Source organism: Eleutherodactylus coqui, chromosome 1, assembly GCF_035609145.1.
Source record: "Eleutherodactylus coqui strain aEleCoq1 chromosome 1, aEleCoq1.hap1, whole genome shotgun sequence".
NCBI classification, from domain to species: Eukaryota; Metazoa; Chordata; class Amphibia; order Anura; family Eleutherodactylidae; genus Eleutherodactylus; species Eleutherodactylus coqui.
Window position 1 is genome coordinate 458,947,025 of NC_089837.1, and position 19,445 is coordinate 458,966,469.

The 19,445-nt window shown below is 44.5% G+C and overlaps 1 protein-coding gene across 1 annotated transcript in view; it reads right to left on the reverse strand.

Annotated features, from left to right (window-relative positions):
* The window catches only part of LOC136583281 (uncharacterized), a 76,104-nt gene that overhangs the window by 47,127 nt on the left and 9,532 nt on the right, over window positions 1–19,445 (reverse strand). Inside the window, exons 2-4 of the mRNA XM_066584236.1 lie at window positions 17,462–17,863; window positions 15,645–15,769; window positions 13,780–15,533 (exon numbers count right to left, since the gene is read on the reverse strand). Of these exons, the coding sequence (XP_066440333.1) occupies window positions 13,780–15,533; window positions 15,645–15,769; window positions 17,462–17,668 (2,086 nt within the window). The 5' untranslated portion in view covers window positions 17,669–17,863. The remainder of the gene's footprint in view (window positions 1–13,779; window positions 15,534–15,644; window positions 15,770–17,461; window positions 17,864–19,445) is intronic.

The window sequence follows — 19,445 nt, forward strand, 5'->3', positions numbered from 1 at the left end:
CGAGGGATATAAGAAAAGATGGGTGGAATTTGGTAAAAGAGTTTTACTGTGTCCAGAAATTTCAAATAGGATAGAATAAGCAGGCAGAATAGAATACGGGATCAGTGCAGGATGTTTTGGAATATGCAAAACATGTTGAAATGTTTTACAAAGAAAAGGATCAGGAAAGTTGTTGAAAGAAAGAAATGCTGTAAGACAGACTGCAGAAAGTTTTGAGAAGATGAGCAGGAAGCCCAGGAGACAGAAAAGGTGCTTTAGATTGCTAGGAGGTTATGCAATATAGGAAAGGGATTCACAAGCAGAATTGGGTGAGGGGAGGAGGAAAGAGTGTAGTGGGGGATGTGAATTGCCTGTATCATGAACAATGTAATGCCTTTGTGTTGACTATAGCCCATCCCTATAATGGCGGCCGCACTTGCAATGTTTTAAAACCCCCACATAGTGTGACTCTGCAGCAAGTGTGGTGAGTCCTGCCCCCACCCTGAAATTACTTCCCCCCATGTGCTCACTTTCAGGATGTGTGATGTTACTTCCGGCCATTCCAATCCGGGACATGACTAAGCCCCGCCCCTTCCTCCAGCAGCCATCTTGCCTCACCTGGGAGATTTGTAGCTCCACCCCTTTCTGCCTCTGGTGGCCATCTTGCTGCACTTGGGAGGCCTACATTACCCCATGCCACTGTATCCAATGCCAACATCATGATTGTCTGAAGTAAGGTCTTGTTTGATCAGACTTTGTTACACTCCAAAATGTGGCCACCTTGGATGTGTGATAAGTTCAGGGAAACAAACCTTTGTTCTTTGTGAAGATGCAGCTTAGGACATAGTAGATGACTAAGCTGGTTTATAGTGTATAGAAGATTGGAGTTGATGCATGGGGGACAGGGGACAGGGACCCATGAGCAGGGGACGCCCTCTCATGGTGTGTTCCCAGGGGCTGTTTTCCGCTGCCTGCTTCTCCAATGGATGTTCAGACAGATGATGTTAAGGAAGGCTCCTACAGATGGAATAATTTCCCTATAGTCACCCAGCAAACTTTTTCACGCAATTTGATAACGTAATTTTGGTTTTTATGTGAGAAAGAGGGACTGAATTGCTCCGAGTAGGATGTCAATTCATCCGTGTTATTTTCCTTAAGTCTTTGTATATTCTAGTGTCAGTCTACACTGAAGCTATCATTATATTCCGACAGGAGAGTGAAAGTTAAACATTGAAATTCCCTTAATGCTATTTCACTGGGTGACAGTAAATTTTGCTTGTGTTGCGCCCCCTTGTGTTAGAAATGCTAATTGCGACCTGAAAAAAAAAAAAAATCTAAAGGATATTTTCGCTCAGACTTTGCTGCATACAATGTCACCTTGACCTACAAAGTGCTTGTTTTTGTGCCTCTTGGTTTCCTTTTTTAACGTGGTACTAGTTTGAACTCTTTTTTCCATTGAGTATTCCGGTTCAAAAGGGGGGAGGCATAGGTGATCTAGATCATAGGTGATCTAGGTGTTGTAGATCAGCTATTGGGTTTTTTAAATAAATAAATAAAGATAAAAAGGAAATAGATGATTTTGTGCTACAAGATTCTGATCCATGTGAAATAGAACATCAACATGATTATTTAGTACTGATACAGTAAGAAACTGCAGGTATGCAAACAGTTACCGGAACCTCTGTTGACAATGCATATGTTGAGCTTTTTGCAGATGGTACCAGGGTGAGGATTGATGACTCCACATCGGATATGCAGTGGTCACACAACAAGATGTCCTAGAAGCAGAAGTTCTGCCTCCGCCTGTCTCAGCACAAGAAGTGGAATTGAAGGCCCTCACTGAGGCGAGTGGCGAAACCTAAGACGGCAACCCTTTACACTGACTCCTGGTATGCCTCTGGCATAGCTCATGATTACGGCCCAATATGGAAGACCAGACAGTTTTTCACCTTAGCAGGACAACCAATTGAGAATGGTGCAGCGCTGCAGAGTCTCACGGAGGCCCTACTTCTACCTTACAAATTTGAGTGCTCACACCGATTTCTACACTGGAGAAGCGAGAGACGACACCCTCGCCGACAGCACAGCAAAGGCAGCGGCCCTCAAGCCGTGGAAGAAAGATACTGACAGCATGAGTCAGTGGCAAAAACTTTGGACATTGACAAAATTTGGACTTTGATATGCTAAAGCCTTTACAGTTACAAGCCAGCAAGGAAGGAAAGGATAAATGGACTAATATGGGAGCAGCAGAAACAGGACCGTGTATGGTAAACAGTCAACAGCACTTGCCCACCACAGTTCCTGTATCCCATGATGGCTCAGCTGACGCACGGAAAGACCCACCTAGTGAAGCAGCAATGACGTCGACGCTTGAAAGAGGACGGGCGACTCCTGGGTTCTCTGTAGCTGCTGCATCATTTGTCCAGTTTAGCATGATCTATGCGAAGTACATTTGCCACATCACACTTGCCGGGACCGCTCTACCCATTTCAGGGATTGCAAATTGACTACATTCAGCTCCCACTTGTTGGGAAGTATGAATATGTGCTTTTTAATGATGATGTCTTTGCAGGTTGGAGGCCGACTCTGTTACTAAGGCAAACAAGTAGGTAACCGCAAAGAAGCTCATGAATGAGGTAAACTGTGAATATGGGGTAGAAGTGATTCAGAGTCAGACAGAGGTACAAACTTCGCAGGTGAATGTAACATGTCATGTCTGCTCTGGGTGTATCCCAGGCCTTTTACACACTCTACCACCCTTAGAGTAATGGAAAGGTGCAGAGACTTAGTGGCACGCTAAAAAGCAAGATGGGGGTGGAGCCTGGCCGGAGATGTAGACAGTCGCATCTCAGAGTAGCTCCCGCAAAAACCGCCAAATACATCCTGAAAACGGGACCCAAAAACTGAAACAAGGAGCGGAGGCACAGCAGAAAGCACCGGAGGTGAAACGGGCACCAGAGGAGAAGATGGTGCGCGGCAAGGAGAAGTCGGCGGCCGGCAGAAACAAGATGGCGCCGGCGGGAGGGAGCCGAGAACGCTCATCCCGCGCCCCAGCACAAGCAGTGCAGACACGGCACGCAAACTGGCGAGGTATGCCAGGGAGGAGGGGGGCAGAAAAGAGGAATCCATAAGCCCTAAACAGCGGAGGGGAGATGTAGGGGAGCCCACAAAGAAATAATCAAATGGCAGGAACAGGAGGGGAGGAAGAAGCCACATGTACAATATACACAGAAAGTGAGAGAAGCAAGGAAGGGGCAGACAAAACAAGCACATTAACAGACCCTGACAAGCACAGCAAAGACAAACAAAGCAGCTCACACACTGTGCAAGGCTCTGCTAACAAGCAAGAAGCCATAAGTCGTGCAGGCAGCCCTAACCACCAAAAAGATGGCGCAAATAATGCCAATACAGCCGAATATCGTGAGAGAGACAGCATACACAGTGCAAGCAACCCAGACAACCGCACACACAGCGCAAATTACGCAAGCACACCAGATAGCTGTACATGGGATGCCTTCCAAAGTACAGACGATGCTGCCAAAAAAGACCAAAGACGAGAAGACGAAAGGAGCATCAGAAAACCTACGCTGAAAGAAATCTTCAGTGAAATTACCAAATGCAACGCATCACTGAGCAACCTTAACATGCAAATGGGTTCGATGCAAAGTAATGTAAACCTGGTACGGCAAGATGTGCGAAAAATATCAGAGCGTCTGACAGAAACCGAACGTATAAGCGACATAGAAGACGTAATACAGCCAATGCAACGTGATGTGGGAAAAAAACCTGCATGACATACAATATCTACAGAACAAAGTAGACGACCTAGAAAATAGGTCAAGAAGGAACAACGTGCAGATTGTGGGCCTCCCAGAAAAGGCGGAAGGAAGAAACCGAGCAGAATTTTTTGAAACATGGCTGCCCAAACTGTTTGGAAGAAACACCTTAACTACGATGTTTGCAATCGAAAGAGCCCACCGTATACCTACACGACCCCTCCCCCCGGGGGCTCCCGCTAGGCCGATACTCATCAAAATACTGCACTACAGAGACCGAGACATCATACTCCAAAAGGCCCGCGAAAAGGGTGAAATTCAATTTAATAGCGCGAAAGTCTCCTTTTTCCCCCAGACTTTTCTATGGAAATACAAAAGAAGCACGCAACATTTATAGAAATAAAAGGCGATTGCGAAACTTACAAGTGCCCTATGGAATGTTGTACCCAGCCAAACAGAGTGGCGGCGCTGGGTACGACAATTCTTTGAAAACCCAAAAGATGCAAGTGTCTGGATAGATCACAATGAAGAACAAATCCGGTGGGGAAGATCGCCGCATAAGTCACCATGAAGAAGCAACACCCAAAGAAACGTTTATCCAAAGGGAACCGAAAATCTCTGAAAGGAGCTCCTGGGACGACAGGATGCATCGTGAAGGAGAATGGAGGACTGGTACCCCGATCCGATGGGAAGACAACGGATCAGTGAGTTATATGTTGGGGATGTTTGTGGTTTGGTCTCTCTCTCGTATATTTGGGAAATGTTAAACAAGTTACAGATAGAAGGGATAAGGTTATACGATAGAAAAATGGTTCAGGGTGGGATAAGGGGAAGAAATGTTAATGTAACTGTACAAATGAAGTGTATTGCAAATAACGAAAAGGTGCACAGTAAAGGTGGATAAATGTATGTATTGGTGGATGCGGGGGGCTAGACCAAAACCTCACTGGAGAGACCCATTGCTGAGAACTGACAGTAGTACATATACACATACATGGAGTGATGCGGGCGAGACACATACAGAGATATGGACCCTCCCAGTGCGACTCACTAACAAAAACAAAAAGGGGGGTGGTAACGCTCAGAAAATAGTAACCCTGAGGAAGGTAAAAAATAAGGAAAATGAGTAGTATGGTCAGGATTGTCTCGTGGAATGTGAGAGGTATGAGTGACCAGACAAAACGATCAGCAATATTACAAGCCATCAAGGAGCAAGGTCCGGCTATTATTTATTTGCAGGAGACACATCTATCAAAAGAAAAACACAGACACGCTTAAAGTAGGGGGGATGGGACAGAGCTTCCACTCCACACACACGAGGTATTCCAGGGGGGTCAGCATAGTGGTACACAGAAACATACCGTTTAAATGCCTATCACGAAAAATCGATCCAGAAGGCTGCTTTATATGCCTACACTGTAGAATCTACAATTACACATGCATTATAGCTTCAGTATACATCCCGCCACCATATAATAACATGATAATGCGGCAATAGGATTCATAGCAGATAAACCGGACATCCCAGTCCTTATAATAGGTGACTTTAATTCGGACATTAACCCTACACAGGACAGACTACGAGCAGGAAACGTAAACAAAGAAAGGGACCTGACATCACTAGGTAAATTAATAAATGAAATATCATTGATAGATATATGGAGAACACGGTACCCCACACATAATCAATACTCCTTTTACTCAACTACACATCAATGTTTATCTAGAATAGACCTAGCAGTGGGGAATATTCAGATATACAGGGATATAACCTTGATATAACTCTTGGTAGGTATTCTATCTGACCATTACATACTACGACTGGACCTACAGCACAGTAACATGGATAGTCATTCCCAAAAGAGATGGAACTTGAACCTGCATTGGCTAAACATATTAAACAAGGAAAACGTGAAAACAGTAGAGGAATACTTTGCCCTAAACAAAGATACTACAAGTATGACATGGAAATATGGAGGAGAAAATCGCCTTGTATGCGGATGACATGCTACTATTCCTAGGGGATGGGGAAAAATCTCTGAAAACTACGATGCACGTAATAAAAGAATTCGGAGCATTCTCGGGACTCACCATCAATTGGACTAAATCCGAAATACTACCAATAGACACCCCAGAAATGCAAATCGCTAATAGAGAAATAACCCTGAAATGCACCCCCAACAATTAAATATCTGGGAGTTAAAATTACGAAAAAGGTTCGTGAGTACAGGAAAATAAACCTAGAACCACTTATGGAAAAATGGAAACAAAAACTCCACATATGGCGCAAACTACCCATGACAATCATAGGAAGAGTGAACCTTATAAAAATGATATGGATGCCACAATTGCTATATCTAATACACAACTCCCCGCACTGGATAACACAAAAATTCTTCCACAAGGCCAAGGGACTGTTTAGAGAACTCATATGGGGAGGGAAGGCACCTAGGATAAAACTGGAACTACTATACAATCCAAAGGAAAAGGGCGGACTAGCCTTGCCCAACCCGTTCTCATACTTCATGGCCTCCCAGCTGCAACATCCCAGGGGATGGGAGACAGAGGAAACACAAGACGCCAGTTTCAGAATCCTTAAAAATCTTTTTACCGGGTCGCACCTGTTCGAAACTCTGGAGTGCGGAGCGTTTTAAAAAAACGGTCAAAATGCTCCCACGTTATCACTGACACAAAGTATGGTGAAAGACCAGAAACATGCTTGATATAAAAAGCTGCACACAGCATACCCCCATATGGAATAACCCATACCTACCAGAAATCAATAAGCTACAAGGTTTCCAAGGGTGGAAAGACAGGGGAGTTAGGAGAATGGCCCAGATACTGGAGGGGGGAGAGCTGAAAACCCTTGAGCAGCTAAGACAGAACTATGACATTCCCAATAGTGACTTTTACAAATATCTACAGCTGAGACACGCCATACAAGCGGAAAAAAACTCGGAGTAAATAACAGTGACAACAAATATAGTAGCGGACATAATAGGGAATGCCACCACCACAGCGGGGAAAATATCTGTATTATACTCCCACATACAAGACACGGTTAACGCACGCAACCCGATACCAACAAAAGCAAAATGGGAAGCAGACATAGGGCCCTGTGAGGAGTCGCACTGGGAGGAAATCCTACAAATGACACCTAAGATATCTCTGAGCGAGTCACACAGAGTCTCGCAAATATTCCTAATTCACAGAGTGTACCGCACTCCGGCCTTCTTGTACAATATAGGAATAAGAACCTCTCCGATATGTGTAAGGTGCAAAACCCACACGGCGGACCTAATCCACATGCTATGGAGATGTCCGAAATTACATAGATATTGGGTGAAAGTAAGAAATGCAATAAACGCGGCATTTGGCATACGTATGGACTTTACACCATACGTGTGCATTCTGGGATATACACAAGACCTACCGCTAGATGACCATGAAAAACTGGCGATATCCAGATTATTGTACATAGCTAGAAAAACAATAGCTCAGCGATGGTTAGATGAAGAACCACCCATGCTGGGAGAATTCAAAAACAAGGTCAACCAAATTTTACCGTGGGAAAGGAGTATATACACCAAACGCAAGACCAGCTAAAAATAGGATATATGGCTGAGATGGATACATGCCCAGAGCCAAACAAATGATGGTGGACCAGGCATATAGGGAGTGGGATGGTGAGCCGTGTGGGGTGCCACCTGTAAACTGGGGACTTTATGCCTTTTTTTTTCTTATTTCTACACATTAAGAAGCATGTACTTGGTATATATAAAGTTTATTAAACAAGACAGAGTTAATTACAAGTTTCCTACGCTGTAAAATAAAGTGGAAAGGTCTAATGGGGTAGGACAGGATAGGAGGGATTGGAGAGAGAGAGACCAGACAATGAGCAAAAGGTATATGGCTGCCCCTTGTAAGCAACAAAAACAACTATCCCTGAACCAAAAAGAAAACAGAAAGACGACAAGCAACATGAAGACTAAAGAATAAATGTCCACCTCAGGAACTGATACTATTGTTTATGATGGACTGTGAATACACAGGGACAAGTCATTTAAAGGACTAAATGTTGAGAGAGAGACCTCGGGGGGGGGGGGGGGGGCGGGGGGGAGAAACCAGTTGTATACAAAAATGTTATAAAAGAAATGTTAAAAAAAGGAAAGTTTAATAAAAAATACTTTTAATCTAAAAAAAAAAAGCAAGATATTTAAAATGACGCCGAAAATGGGGCTACTTTGAAAAGACTGTCATCCAATAGCCCTATTCAGTGGTAGATATGAACCCAGGGGGGATCCGAGATTGTTTGGGCTAGCCCCAAGGCTAGGTTGCTACTATCCTCAGTAGTTACAATTACAATCTGATATGTTGACTAAGTATGTGATGTCCATTGTTAAAGCACTAACCAAAGCCTATGCATAGGTGTTCTCTTCCAGACTTAGAGGCAGACACTGGGACACATATCTTGCAGCCTGGGGATTGGGTGTGTGTCAAGAAGTTCCTCAGGAAGCACCCTCTTGAGCCCCAAGTTGATGGTCCCTACCAGGTGCTTCTGACTACTGCCACAGCTGTGAAACTAGCCGAAAGACTTGGATCCACGCTTCATACTCTAAGAAAGCTTCAGATCCAGGAGACCAGTCTTAGTTGTACCGAGGACATTACTCCGCTTAGGGCTAGTGAGAGAGGAGGGTGGCAACTGGATTCCTTAGTCGGAAGGATATGAGGGTATGGTTACCTTCTGGTATAACTCGTCCAACACTCAAGTAGCCGCATATTCCTTCGACTATTGTGCTGTGGTCCCGTGTCTAGGTGCAAAATCCCACCGCAGGCCAGATTTAGCTCAGTCCAGCTGGTTATATGACTTATATACCCGGGGAATACAATATGTTTGCGCCACTGATAAGGTCTGGGGAGAAGACTGCCGTTATTAAGGATCAGTGGGATGGAACACAGGAACAGACTGGTCCTATAAACCGCGAAGTGCATTAAATAAGAAAGATAAGAGCAGGAAATCCCTAGTTAGTCGTATAACCCTCCTTGAGAATAATAAGGACAGCAGGTATTGGAAGGCTGAACTTAGTATGTTGCTTGGTTTTAATACGGTTTTTACACTAACCATGGGAAATCCAAGCCCGGGGGGACTTACAGTTTGGGGACATACCGGTACGGGAGGACAGATCCCTTAGGGAAGTTTAAAACAAGGGATATGGTAGATGCTCCCAAATGGAGGCCTTCACTTAGTCCCGTGCCCATAATTAACCCCCTCCGCCATAAGATAAAGACCTTGACGAACATGATGATCATAGCCGACCCTACCTTTTGAGGACACCTCGACAGTAGAGACTGGCTACTCTGACCAGAATCTCTGGTTGGAGTTGATGAGGTACAAGGCTAACAGGAGCAACAAGTCTAACTGTTGCATGTGCGGTAGTGCCCGACTACACTCGGGGATGGTCCTCCTAAATCTCCCTGTAGATGCTGAAGAGTGGTTTCTTAGTCTCTTCACGAACATTTCTGCTAATTAAACTGCTTGTGAGAAGTAGAAGGAATACTCTAACTACTTAAGTGTTTTGCACCGGAGAGAGTATTACTGACTACCCTGGAAACTACAGCTGCCAGGCAAATGGGCAGGGTGGAGGGAGATTTTTGGGGAACTCACTAACGGGTATTGCTCCTCCTACGGTACGATAGGAGGGGAATGGATGCAGAATTAGGTCCAGTCCTTAGGAGACGTTTACTGGCTTTGTGGAGACATGAGGTGGAGGACCCGCCTGGAAGGTAATTGGGCAGGGGAGTGTGCCTTAGTAAAGCCCTTATGCTCCTCCACATCCTGTCAGACAGCATTGAGGACAATGAGGTTACCCCCCATAGTTACTTTATCTCGATCCAACAGGGTCAGTGTTGGCGGCCTGGACCTGTCCACCTTCAGGGCTATCTCCAGGAGGGACATTGGTGTGGGTGAAGATCAGGGAGTCTCACGCCGTGCGTACCTGTGCACACTACTATTATTGTAACATTACACTAGAGCAAAAAGAGAGACTCCTGGTGGTAGTTTTGATCTACACGTGTACATTGACGTTATAGGACAGCCAAGGGGGGTACCTGACGAGTTTTTTAAAAAGAATTAGAGCCCACGTTAAAGCTGGATTCGAGTCCATTTTTTCTGTTCATTATGGTAAATAAAATGTTGACTGGATTAATTATGTTTATTATAATTAGCAGCGGTTTATAAATTACACTAGAGATGCCTTATAGGGACTAGTCGACCAATAGAACCTACCTCGACTGACTTTTCAAAATAGAATGGCCTTAGATATGATTTTAGCTAAAAGGGGGGGGGGGGCTGTAAGATGATAGGGGAGACTTGTACCTACATCTCAGACAACACGTGACCTGCGGGTAAAGACGCAGTTGCCATTAAGAAGCTGACCGCACTAACTAAAAAGAGCTAACCTTTGGGACCAGTGCTTGCCATGGATGAGCGGTGGCAAAGGATCCTGGCTCAGATGAACGTCGCTGTTGTATGTGCACTGATATTCTTTTCCATTCTAGTCTGCTGTGTTATCCCGTGTCAGAGAGACCTGTGAAACTGCTGCTGAAAAAGCAGCTCCCACAATGCGTTTGCTGGATGCATCCCCAGAAGGAGTGGACAAGTCCTACACCCCCTTGAAGACCCTAAATCGAACCTTCAACGCGCTCCAGTGATAGGCTCATGCGCAGAGATCTGTGAAAATTAGATAGAGGGTTAGAGGATAGACATTTTAAGGGGGGATTGTGATAGACATGATGATTAGTCAGCGTAAAATGTCTATTGATTTGTAATGATCTGGAAGTATTACGCAGCTGTAGTGATTTGACTCTATAGAGGCTAATGACTGCATAATTTCATTATGGTAGTTGCTGGACAATGGCATGGTGAAAGATGTGTGTTTTGTTACTTCAGCCTAATGTGTAGCTCTGCTGCATAAGGAAAGAGTTAAATCACAGTGCTATTTGTATGGCTTGTGTTCATCTTGGATGTTTCCCCAGCCCTGCCCCCCACACAGAAACTTCTTAAATAACACAGAAACTACTTAAACAATGACTTGTCAGGTACACAGAAATTCCTTCAGCTAGACCGCATGCTGAGGGGACAAAGTCCACACTACACTGGACTTGAGGGAGATGGGGGATTCTATATGACCCAGCGAATAAGAAAATGTATATGTTACTGATGTAATCTGTTGCACGCCCATAAAGGGCAGGTATCATGTGTTTCAATAAATCAGGGCTCTGGGGATTATAACTCAGAGAGAGCTGGTTGAGATTCAAGGCTGATGACTTGTGTCCGATTGGATTCTCTCATTATGTGTGCACACTATACAATTAGGAAGCTACAGAATACCGTGAAACCTGCTGGAGGAAAATATGATCCAGATCACAGGGACCACAAAATAATTAACTTCCAGCTGTCATTCAAGAAGAAGCCATATAAGGGAGCGACAAATAAACTAAACTTTAGTAAAGCAAAATTTGATCAGCTCAGAACTGCTATCGATAACATTAATTGGGACAACTTCTTCAAAAGTCCAAGCGAAAATAGGAAAAGTTCAAAAAGATCCCAATCACCTCATGTGAACAGTTCATTCCCTTTAAAAATAAAAGAACTGCAAGTAAAAGGAAACCATTGTGGCTTGATAAGACGGTAAAAGGGGCAATAAACGAAAAAAAGAAAGCGTTTAAAGCAACTAAAACCAGAAGGCAACGAAGAAACGCTAAAATCCTACAGGGAAAAAAAACAAAAAAACACAATGTGCAAAGAAAAGATCAAAATTGCTAAGGAGGAGGCAGAAAGACTGATTGCCAAAGAGCAAAAATAACCCTAAACTATTCTTCAATTATATTCACAGTAAAAGAATTTGCACTGAGCGCACTGGCCCTTTAACAAATAATGCAGGCGAAATAATTGAAGATGATGGGGAAGGGGGGGGGCAAACCTTTTAAATCGTGTGGTACTGGTTAAAGAGGGTGTGTGTGTGCCAAACCCGCTCATAAATCACCAGGCCCAGATGGAATACACGCAAGGGTTCTAAGGGAATGAAGTGATGTGATAGCTAGACCGCTATTTCTAATATTAATGGATACTATCAAGACCGGGGTGGTACCACTGGATTGGCCAATTGCCAATGTGGTTCCAATATACAAAAAGGGGTCCAAAAGAGAGCTTGGGAACTACAGGCCAGTAAGTCTCACTTCAGTAACTGCAAAAATAGTCGAGGGGTTTCTGACAGACACCATCGTAGAATACCTCAAGGAGAACAACGGAATAACGTCTCCCCAGCATGGGTTCATCAGGGAAGGGGGGGGGGGTAGTCGATCATGTCAGACCAATCTGTTTAGCTTCTACGATGAAATAAGCTCTAGGCTGGACCTGGGAGAGTCTATTGCTCACGTATATCTGGACTTCTCTAAAGCATTTGACACCGTGCCACATAATAGGTTGATATACAAAAATGAGGCACCTCGGATTGGGTGAAAACGTGTGTATCTGGGTAAAAAAATTGGCTCAGAGATAGAACACAGAGGGTGGTAATAAACAGTTCATACTTCGATTGGGCCATCGTCGCTAGCAGGGTGCCACAGGGTTCAGTATTAGGCCCATTCTGTTCAATATATTTATCAATGACCTGATAGAGGGGCTGCACAGTAAACTATCAATATTTGCAGATGACACAAAAATACACAAGATAAGTAATACAATGGGGAACAATGTACAGCTACAAAGAGACCTAGATAAGCTAGTGGCTTGGGCAGAAAAATTGCAAATGAAGTTAAATGTGGATAAATGTATGGGTATGCACATGGCCAGGAGAAACGGATGTCACCAATATACACTAAATGGGGCACTGTTAGGGAAAAGTGAGATGGAAAAAGATCTGGGGGTACTAGAGGACTGTAGATTTAACTGGAGCAGTCAATGCCAGTCAGCTGATGCTAAAGCAAATAAAGTCTTGGGGTGCATTAAAAGAGGTATAGAGCCGAAGGATGAGAACATTATTCTTGCACTACATAAGGCACTTGTCAGGCCCCACATAGAATACGGTGTACAGTTCTGGACACCGGTGCTCAGGAAAGATGTTACAGTGCTAAAGGGGGTTCAAAGAAGGGCAACTAAATTAATACATGGAATGGGAGGACTAGAATACCCAAAATTGGGATTATTAACCCTGAAAAAAAAAAAAAAAAAAAGATGGCTATGGGGTGATCAAATAACTATGTATAAATACATTAGAAGACAAAACAAGGATGAACTGATTATACCCAGGACTGTGTCGGTAACAAGAGGGCATCCTCTACATCTAGAAGAAAGCAGGTTTCATCACCTACACAGAAAAGGGTTCTTTACTGTAAGAGCAGTGAGACTGTTGAACTCTGCCTGAGGACGTGGTGATGGCAAAATCCATAAAGGAGTTAAAGAAGGGACTAGATGTCTTTCTAGAGCGGAAGGATTTTACAGCATATAAATTTTAGGTGAGCAGCGGGTTGTTGATCCGGGTCTTACAGACAGGTGAGAACTATTAAAAGGTTGATCCAGGGATTAGTCCGACTGCCATTAGGGAGTCGGGAAGGAATTCTGTTTCCCCGGAAGGGCTAATTGGCTTCTGCTTCTTGGAGTTTTTTTGTCTTCCTCTGGATCAACAAGGAGGTTGAATAAGGCTGAACTAGATGGGACATTGTCTTCATTCGACCTAACATACCATGTCACTATGATGCTAGCGGTCACCGCAGGTTACGGAGGGGCCAGAGCAGAGCAGCGGGCAACTATATCCTTCCACCCCACCCACCCAGGGGAACAGCAAAAAGTGGGAGGGAGGGGATTCTCACCACCACAAAGGGTGGGCCAGGGAAAAAGGGGGCAAGGTAGTGGAGGGCTGGTGACACCAGCCTCACCCTCCTCTCAGAGCTGGCCCACAGCGCAGGCCTCTCTGCTCTTCTATGACCCCTCCCCTCTTCTCTGGAGTCCACCGCCATTACTTACCGCTCATCTTGTCTGGAGGGGAACGCAAGAATGCCAGAATTGAGGAGTCAGCTTGTAAAGCAAAGTACTTTTTGTGAAAAGCTGTAATTGCAGCGTGATATTCAGATTCATTTTTTTGCTCTCTGCAAATCAGATCATCAACAATTTCATACAACATTCTGCAGGTTTCTTCCAAATAATTCACTGTAGCTACTGATTCAGGCAATTCAAAGTCGGGTTCTTCTACCTCATCATCTTCCACCTGTGGTTGTAACTTTTGAGGACTGTGGAAAGGTAATGATCCAAACCAACCTTCGGGATTATTATTATTATTACCCGTTGCAACCCAGAACAGAAGTTTCTTGGTCTCAGAGTTTGCAGCAAGTATATTTTGACAGCTGAGATTTTCCTGAAAAGTAATTGCATGCTTGTGTTTGCATGGTCCACCATTTCTGCCTATATAACATTCACACAGACCTAACTGTAAATCCACAGTGTACCAGACATCATCACTTCTTCTTGACTTGACTTTATACAAACCATTTTCTATTTTTTTTACTAGAAGATCCTTGCACTGGTTTTCATTAATTTTGTCCATGGATTCTAGATATTGTTCTGACCTTCCACTAACAACATTAATAATTTTTCTTTCATAGTACAAGCCTAAATCTGAAATGAGGAACTGCAAAAGCTGCACAACGCTGTATGCTCTGTTACGTAGAAAGAGTTTATCTTTTAGAACATGAATGGCAGATTCAGTTATGTTTGTGTTATTCCCACAGGGCAGGTCTTTTCGAAAGCATAATGCCCATTGCTCACGACGGCGGCACAGATTTTCAACATAAAATTGAAGGGCAGGAGAAAGCTCAGAGGTAATAAGATTATGCAATAATACTTCAAATTCCTCTGGTGAACTGCTGTACAGAAGTTGTCTTATTTTTGTAAAGCTCTCCAGTCTTTCCTGTTTCAAAATGCCATGCTTAGAGTCAAGTAACCAACGCCAAACAGCTTGCAAAATATGAACGATGCATAAAAGTATGGTGGCACTGGGGAATACATTCTTTATAGCATTCTGCTCAGCCTTAGAATCGTTTGTTAAGAAAACAACTGGGCCAAGTTTTCCTCGTCCACCAAAGGCACTGTCGGTTAAAAGTAACTTATAATCTTGAAGAGCTTGAAGTAGTACTTTCTCGGACTCGGAGCTTGTTAACAAAACTCCAAGGGGTAGGCTACCCACACAGCTGTCAGTCATTATTAAGAATATTCTGCAATTGTATCGGTCGGCATTTCCGGACGAGTCAATAAAGCAAATACTCCCAGAGCTCTCGAATGTGTGAACCCTTTCCATGATAGGTGTGCACATACTAATGCAAAAGTTGTCCGATAAAGTGCTGCAAGTAATTTTAATACCTTCACTTTTTAAAACTTCTACTCTGGAAACAATTGACTCCAAAATCATTTCTTTTGTAAAATCACCATATTTTTCTTTAAATAGCGTAGTGTACAGATGTTGAACCCAGCATAATGAGGGACACCGAGCAGCATCACATGCAACCCGCTCATAATCTTCATCGTATTGCTCCATCAGGTCCCGTTTATGTAGTTTTAAAGCATGTGTTGGGCCATTACCAGCTTTGAAAAATTCTATAAATTTTAAGCGTACTCCTGGCCCCACATCCCGAAACTTCAGGCTCTCTGCTGATTTAACTCTGTGATTGTGAGCTCCAGAAAATTTAACCACCGTGGGGTATTCAGGCATGAACTTATCAGTTGACCTTTAAAGAAGAAAAAAAATGAATAATTAACCCTGCAATTTCCTTAATTACGGGAGTTTGCAAAGTTATTTGCTAATAAATTTCTAGACATCTATAGGCCAAATACTGTACCTGCTTTTCTTTACCACTACTTTAATAGTTACAGACATCTTATGTGGACAATCGGTATGTTTTTTCGTAGGTTTTTTCACTTTGTGATAATCCGGCACAGTATTGTGTTGGCACCTGTACAATCGCTAGAAAAATAATAAAAGCAATTAGTGTATCCAATAATACAGAAAACATTAAAATACTCAAAAAATCTTATTGAATGTAATTTCAAGCGTATAAGACGACTTTTTAACACAGCAAACTCTTCTCCAAAGTCGGCGGTCATCTTATACGCCGGGTATCGTCTTATACGGCAGGTGCTGCAGGCAGCCGAATACTTTCTGGTTGCGTCAGTGATGCCTTGCAGTGACGCAAGCAGGAAGTGTCTGGCTGCCTGCAGCACCCGCCCGTGCTGCAAGTATGGCCTTCTGCGTGTGTCTGTGTGTGTGAGTGGGTGGGTGGCTGTGTGCGTGGGTCAGCGAGCGAGCGGGCAGGCGGCTGTGTGAGCAGGTGTCTGTGTGAGGAGCAGTGTGTGTGAATGCTGGGTGTGATGGTTGATGAGCATGAGTGGATGCATGTGGAATGTGGGTGATGTTGCAGGAGCAACCATCAACCAAATCGCTGGAGGGGAAGTCTTATACGGCGAGTATATTCCAAACTCTATATTTTAACTGGAAAAGTTGGAGGTCGTTTTTATACGCCGGAAAATACGGTATTTTTTTCCCCCCTTAGAAATGTCTTACCAGCACTATAAAGAGTGTCATACACCCATCCAATTGGTTCTACAAATTTACTTTTCTTATGACCAAATTATGCATTAAAATATATTTATCGTATTTTATGTGTACAAGACGCCGCCCTAACTTTACCCCTCAAAATTTGAAAAAAAAGTTTTTAAACATAACAGCAGATTTTTAATCTGTACTGTAGTATGTTTAAATACTGTCCCCAGTACCTGTTCACGGGTCAGGCCCCCTTAGCGCTGCGGAGAGCCGTGGCAGCATGTAAAGGGTGCCCGACCTGTGAAACATCTTCCTGCAGACATAACATACACACATTACAGATTACATTACAGATGACATTACATACATAGAACATACATAAGACACGGATTATAAACACCCGGCAAACTTCCTGCTTATCTGTCAATCAGAACTAACCTCTGTGCAGTCCCCATAGCAACGGGGCCAGGACTTCCTCTGGAGAGCAAAAGTACCGGCCTTGTTGCTATGGGGGCCTCATGGAAGCCAGGCCTGATTGACAGATGAAGCAGGAAGTTCGACGGGTGTTTATAATCTCTGTTGTAGGTAGGTAGGTAGGTAGGTAGGTAGGTAGGTGTTGCACGGGTCGGGCACCCTTTACATGCTATCGCTGTCCAACCTGTAAAGCAGTGGTGTAGTCAGGAAAATCGCCATTTTCCTGACTACCGTGTATAAGAAGCTCCCCGATTTTTGGGGTTAAATATTTGATACTAAATAGCGTCTTATACACGGTAAAATACGGTAACCCACATACGCTAGCAAATGAATTCAAAATTAAGTAAACAAAAAAAGATATAAAAAGGAGCTGACAGTATAAAGTAACCGCAATCAGCAAGTTTTCGTTCCATTATGGACCATCTCTCACCCCTTCCATCAATAAAAAGTAAGCATAAGATACAGTTCTAACCCTAAAAATATTACAATTTTACTAGGCCTGTATGTCATCATCCACATCCATAAAAGGATAAAAAAGACGACGTTTGCTAGTAACTGACCTCGTTTTATAACTATTTTTTACTTGAACAAAAGTTTTACTAAGCCTAGCCTAGGCACAGCGATTGTCAACATCCCAGTTACCTTGAACAACACTTTACTGGCCTCGCAACATATTCCTCGTAAGACTCTGTAAGTTACATAGTTTAATTTTTCACATTCTTCCTTCCATTGCTGAAATTCCTCTTTTGTTTTGCAACGTAATCTCAACAGAACGGTACTATTACTTTTGGAGACCAAAATCCCGCTGTTTTTTGGAATAATTAAATCATTTTCTTCAGTAGCTTCCATGTTGCATTAACTCTCCGTGTGCCGATCTCAAAAGGCGCAGTGAGTCAGCTAAGCAATATCTATGACGAGAACCAATCAGGTTGCTGGAATTGCTGTATAGTGATCAACTGGTGTGTAAAATGTCAGTATGCGGTCAGGCTCCCTACATCCTCCATGCCGCTTGTCCTGTCCACTGCAGAAACACAATAGTAAAACCTAAGAGAAGAGCGAGATCCCAAGTGAGAGCTGCAGAAGTGGAGAAAGCAACTTTACAATCACGTAACATGCATCAAATAGAGATCCCAACACGCAGCACACGGGCACAGATCGACGCGCAGCAGAACACGGGCACAGATCAACACCTGAGAAAGACAGTAAGGCCTCATGTCCACGGGCAAAAGCTGATTTAAAAATTGGAACGGATCACCTGCATCCCATAGGGATGCACTGACCACCCGCGGCTAGATAAATACTCACGGATGGTCAATAAAAGTGAATTTTAAAAAAATCGGAGCATTAAAAAAAACGTGACATGCTCCATTTTCGTGCGGGTCTCCCACAGGGACAGCTCCCACAGGCTTCTATTGAAGCCTATGGAAGCTGTCCGGATCCGCGGGAGACCTAAAATAAGAATATACTCACCCGCTCCGGATCTTCCCTTCTTCGCGGCTTCATCTTCTCTCCGTCGCGGTCGGATTTTCTTTCTTCGGGCCGGCACATGCGCGCGGCACGCAACCGGCATGCCGTGAACATCCGCCGGGCCGATGAAAGAAGATCCGGCCGCGACGGAGAGAAGATCAAGCCGCGGAGAAGGGAAGATCCGAAGCGTGCGGAGAGGTGAGTAATTGCTATTTGCAGCCCTCATGTCCGCGGGGCAGGAGGGACCCGCTACGGATTCACCATGGAAAATCTGTAGCGGGCCCGATTTCCCCCGTGGACATGAGGCCTAAAGGAGAACTTCAGTGTGAACAGGGAAGGAGCAACCGGAGGAGATTCCAATCCAACCGCTGAGTGCAGGGCAAAGCAGCAACACAACACACAAGCGCGCGCGACCATACCGCATGGACACAGACACACACACACACGCCGACCATACCGCATGGACACAGACACACACACACACACACACACACACACACACACACACACACACGCCGACCGTACCGCATGGGCATGGACACACACACACACGGACACACACACACACGCCGACCGTACCGCATGGACATGGACACACACACACACACCCCCCGACCGTACCGCATGGACACACACACACACACACACCGACCGTACCGCATGGACACACACACACACACACACCGACCGTACCGCATGGACACACACACACACACACCGACCGTACCGCATGGGCATGGACACACACACACACGGACACACACACACACGCCGACCGTACCGCATGGACATGGACACACACACACACACCCCCCGACCGTACCGCATGGACACACACACACACACACACCGACCGTACCGCATGGACACACACACACACACACACCGACCGTACCGCATGGACACACACACACACACACCGACCGTACCGCATGGACACACACACACACACACCGACCGTACCGCATGGACACACACACACACACACCGACCGTACCGCATGGACACACACACACACACACACACACACACACCGACCGTACCGCATGGACACACACACACACACACCGACCGTACCGCATGGACACACACACACACACACCGACCGTACCGCATGGACACACACACACACACACCGACCGTACCGCATGGACACACA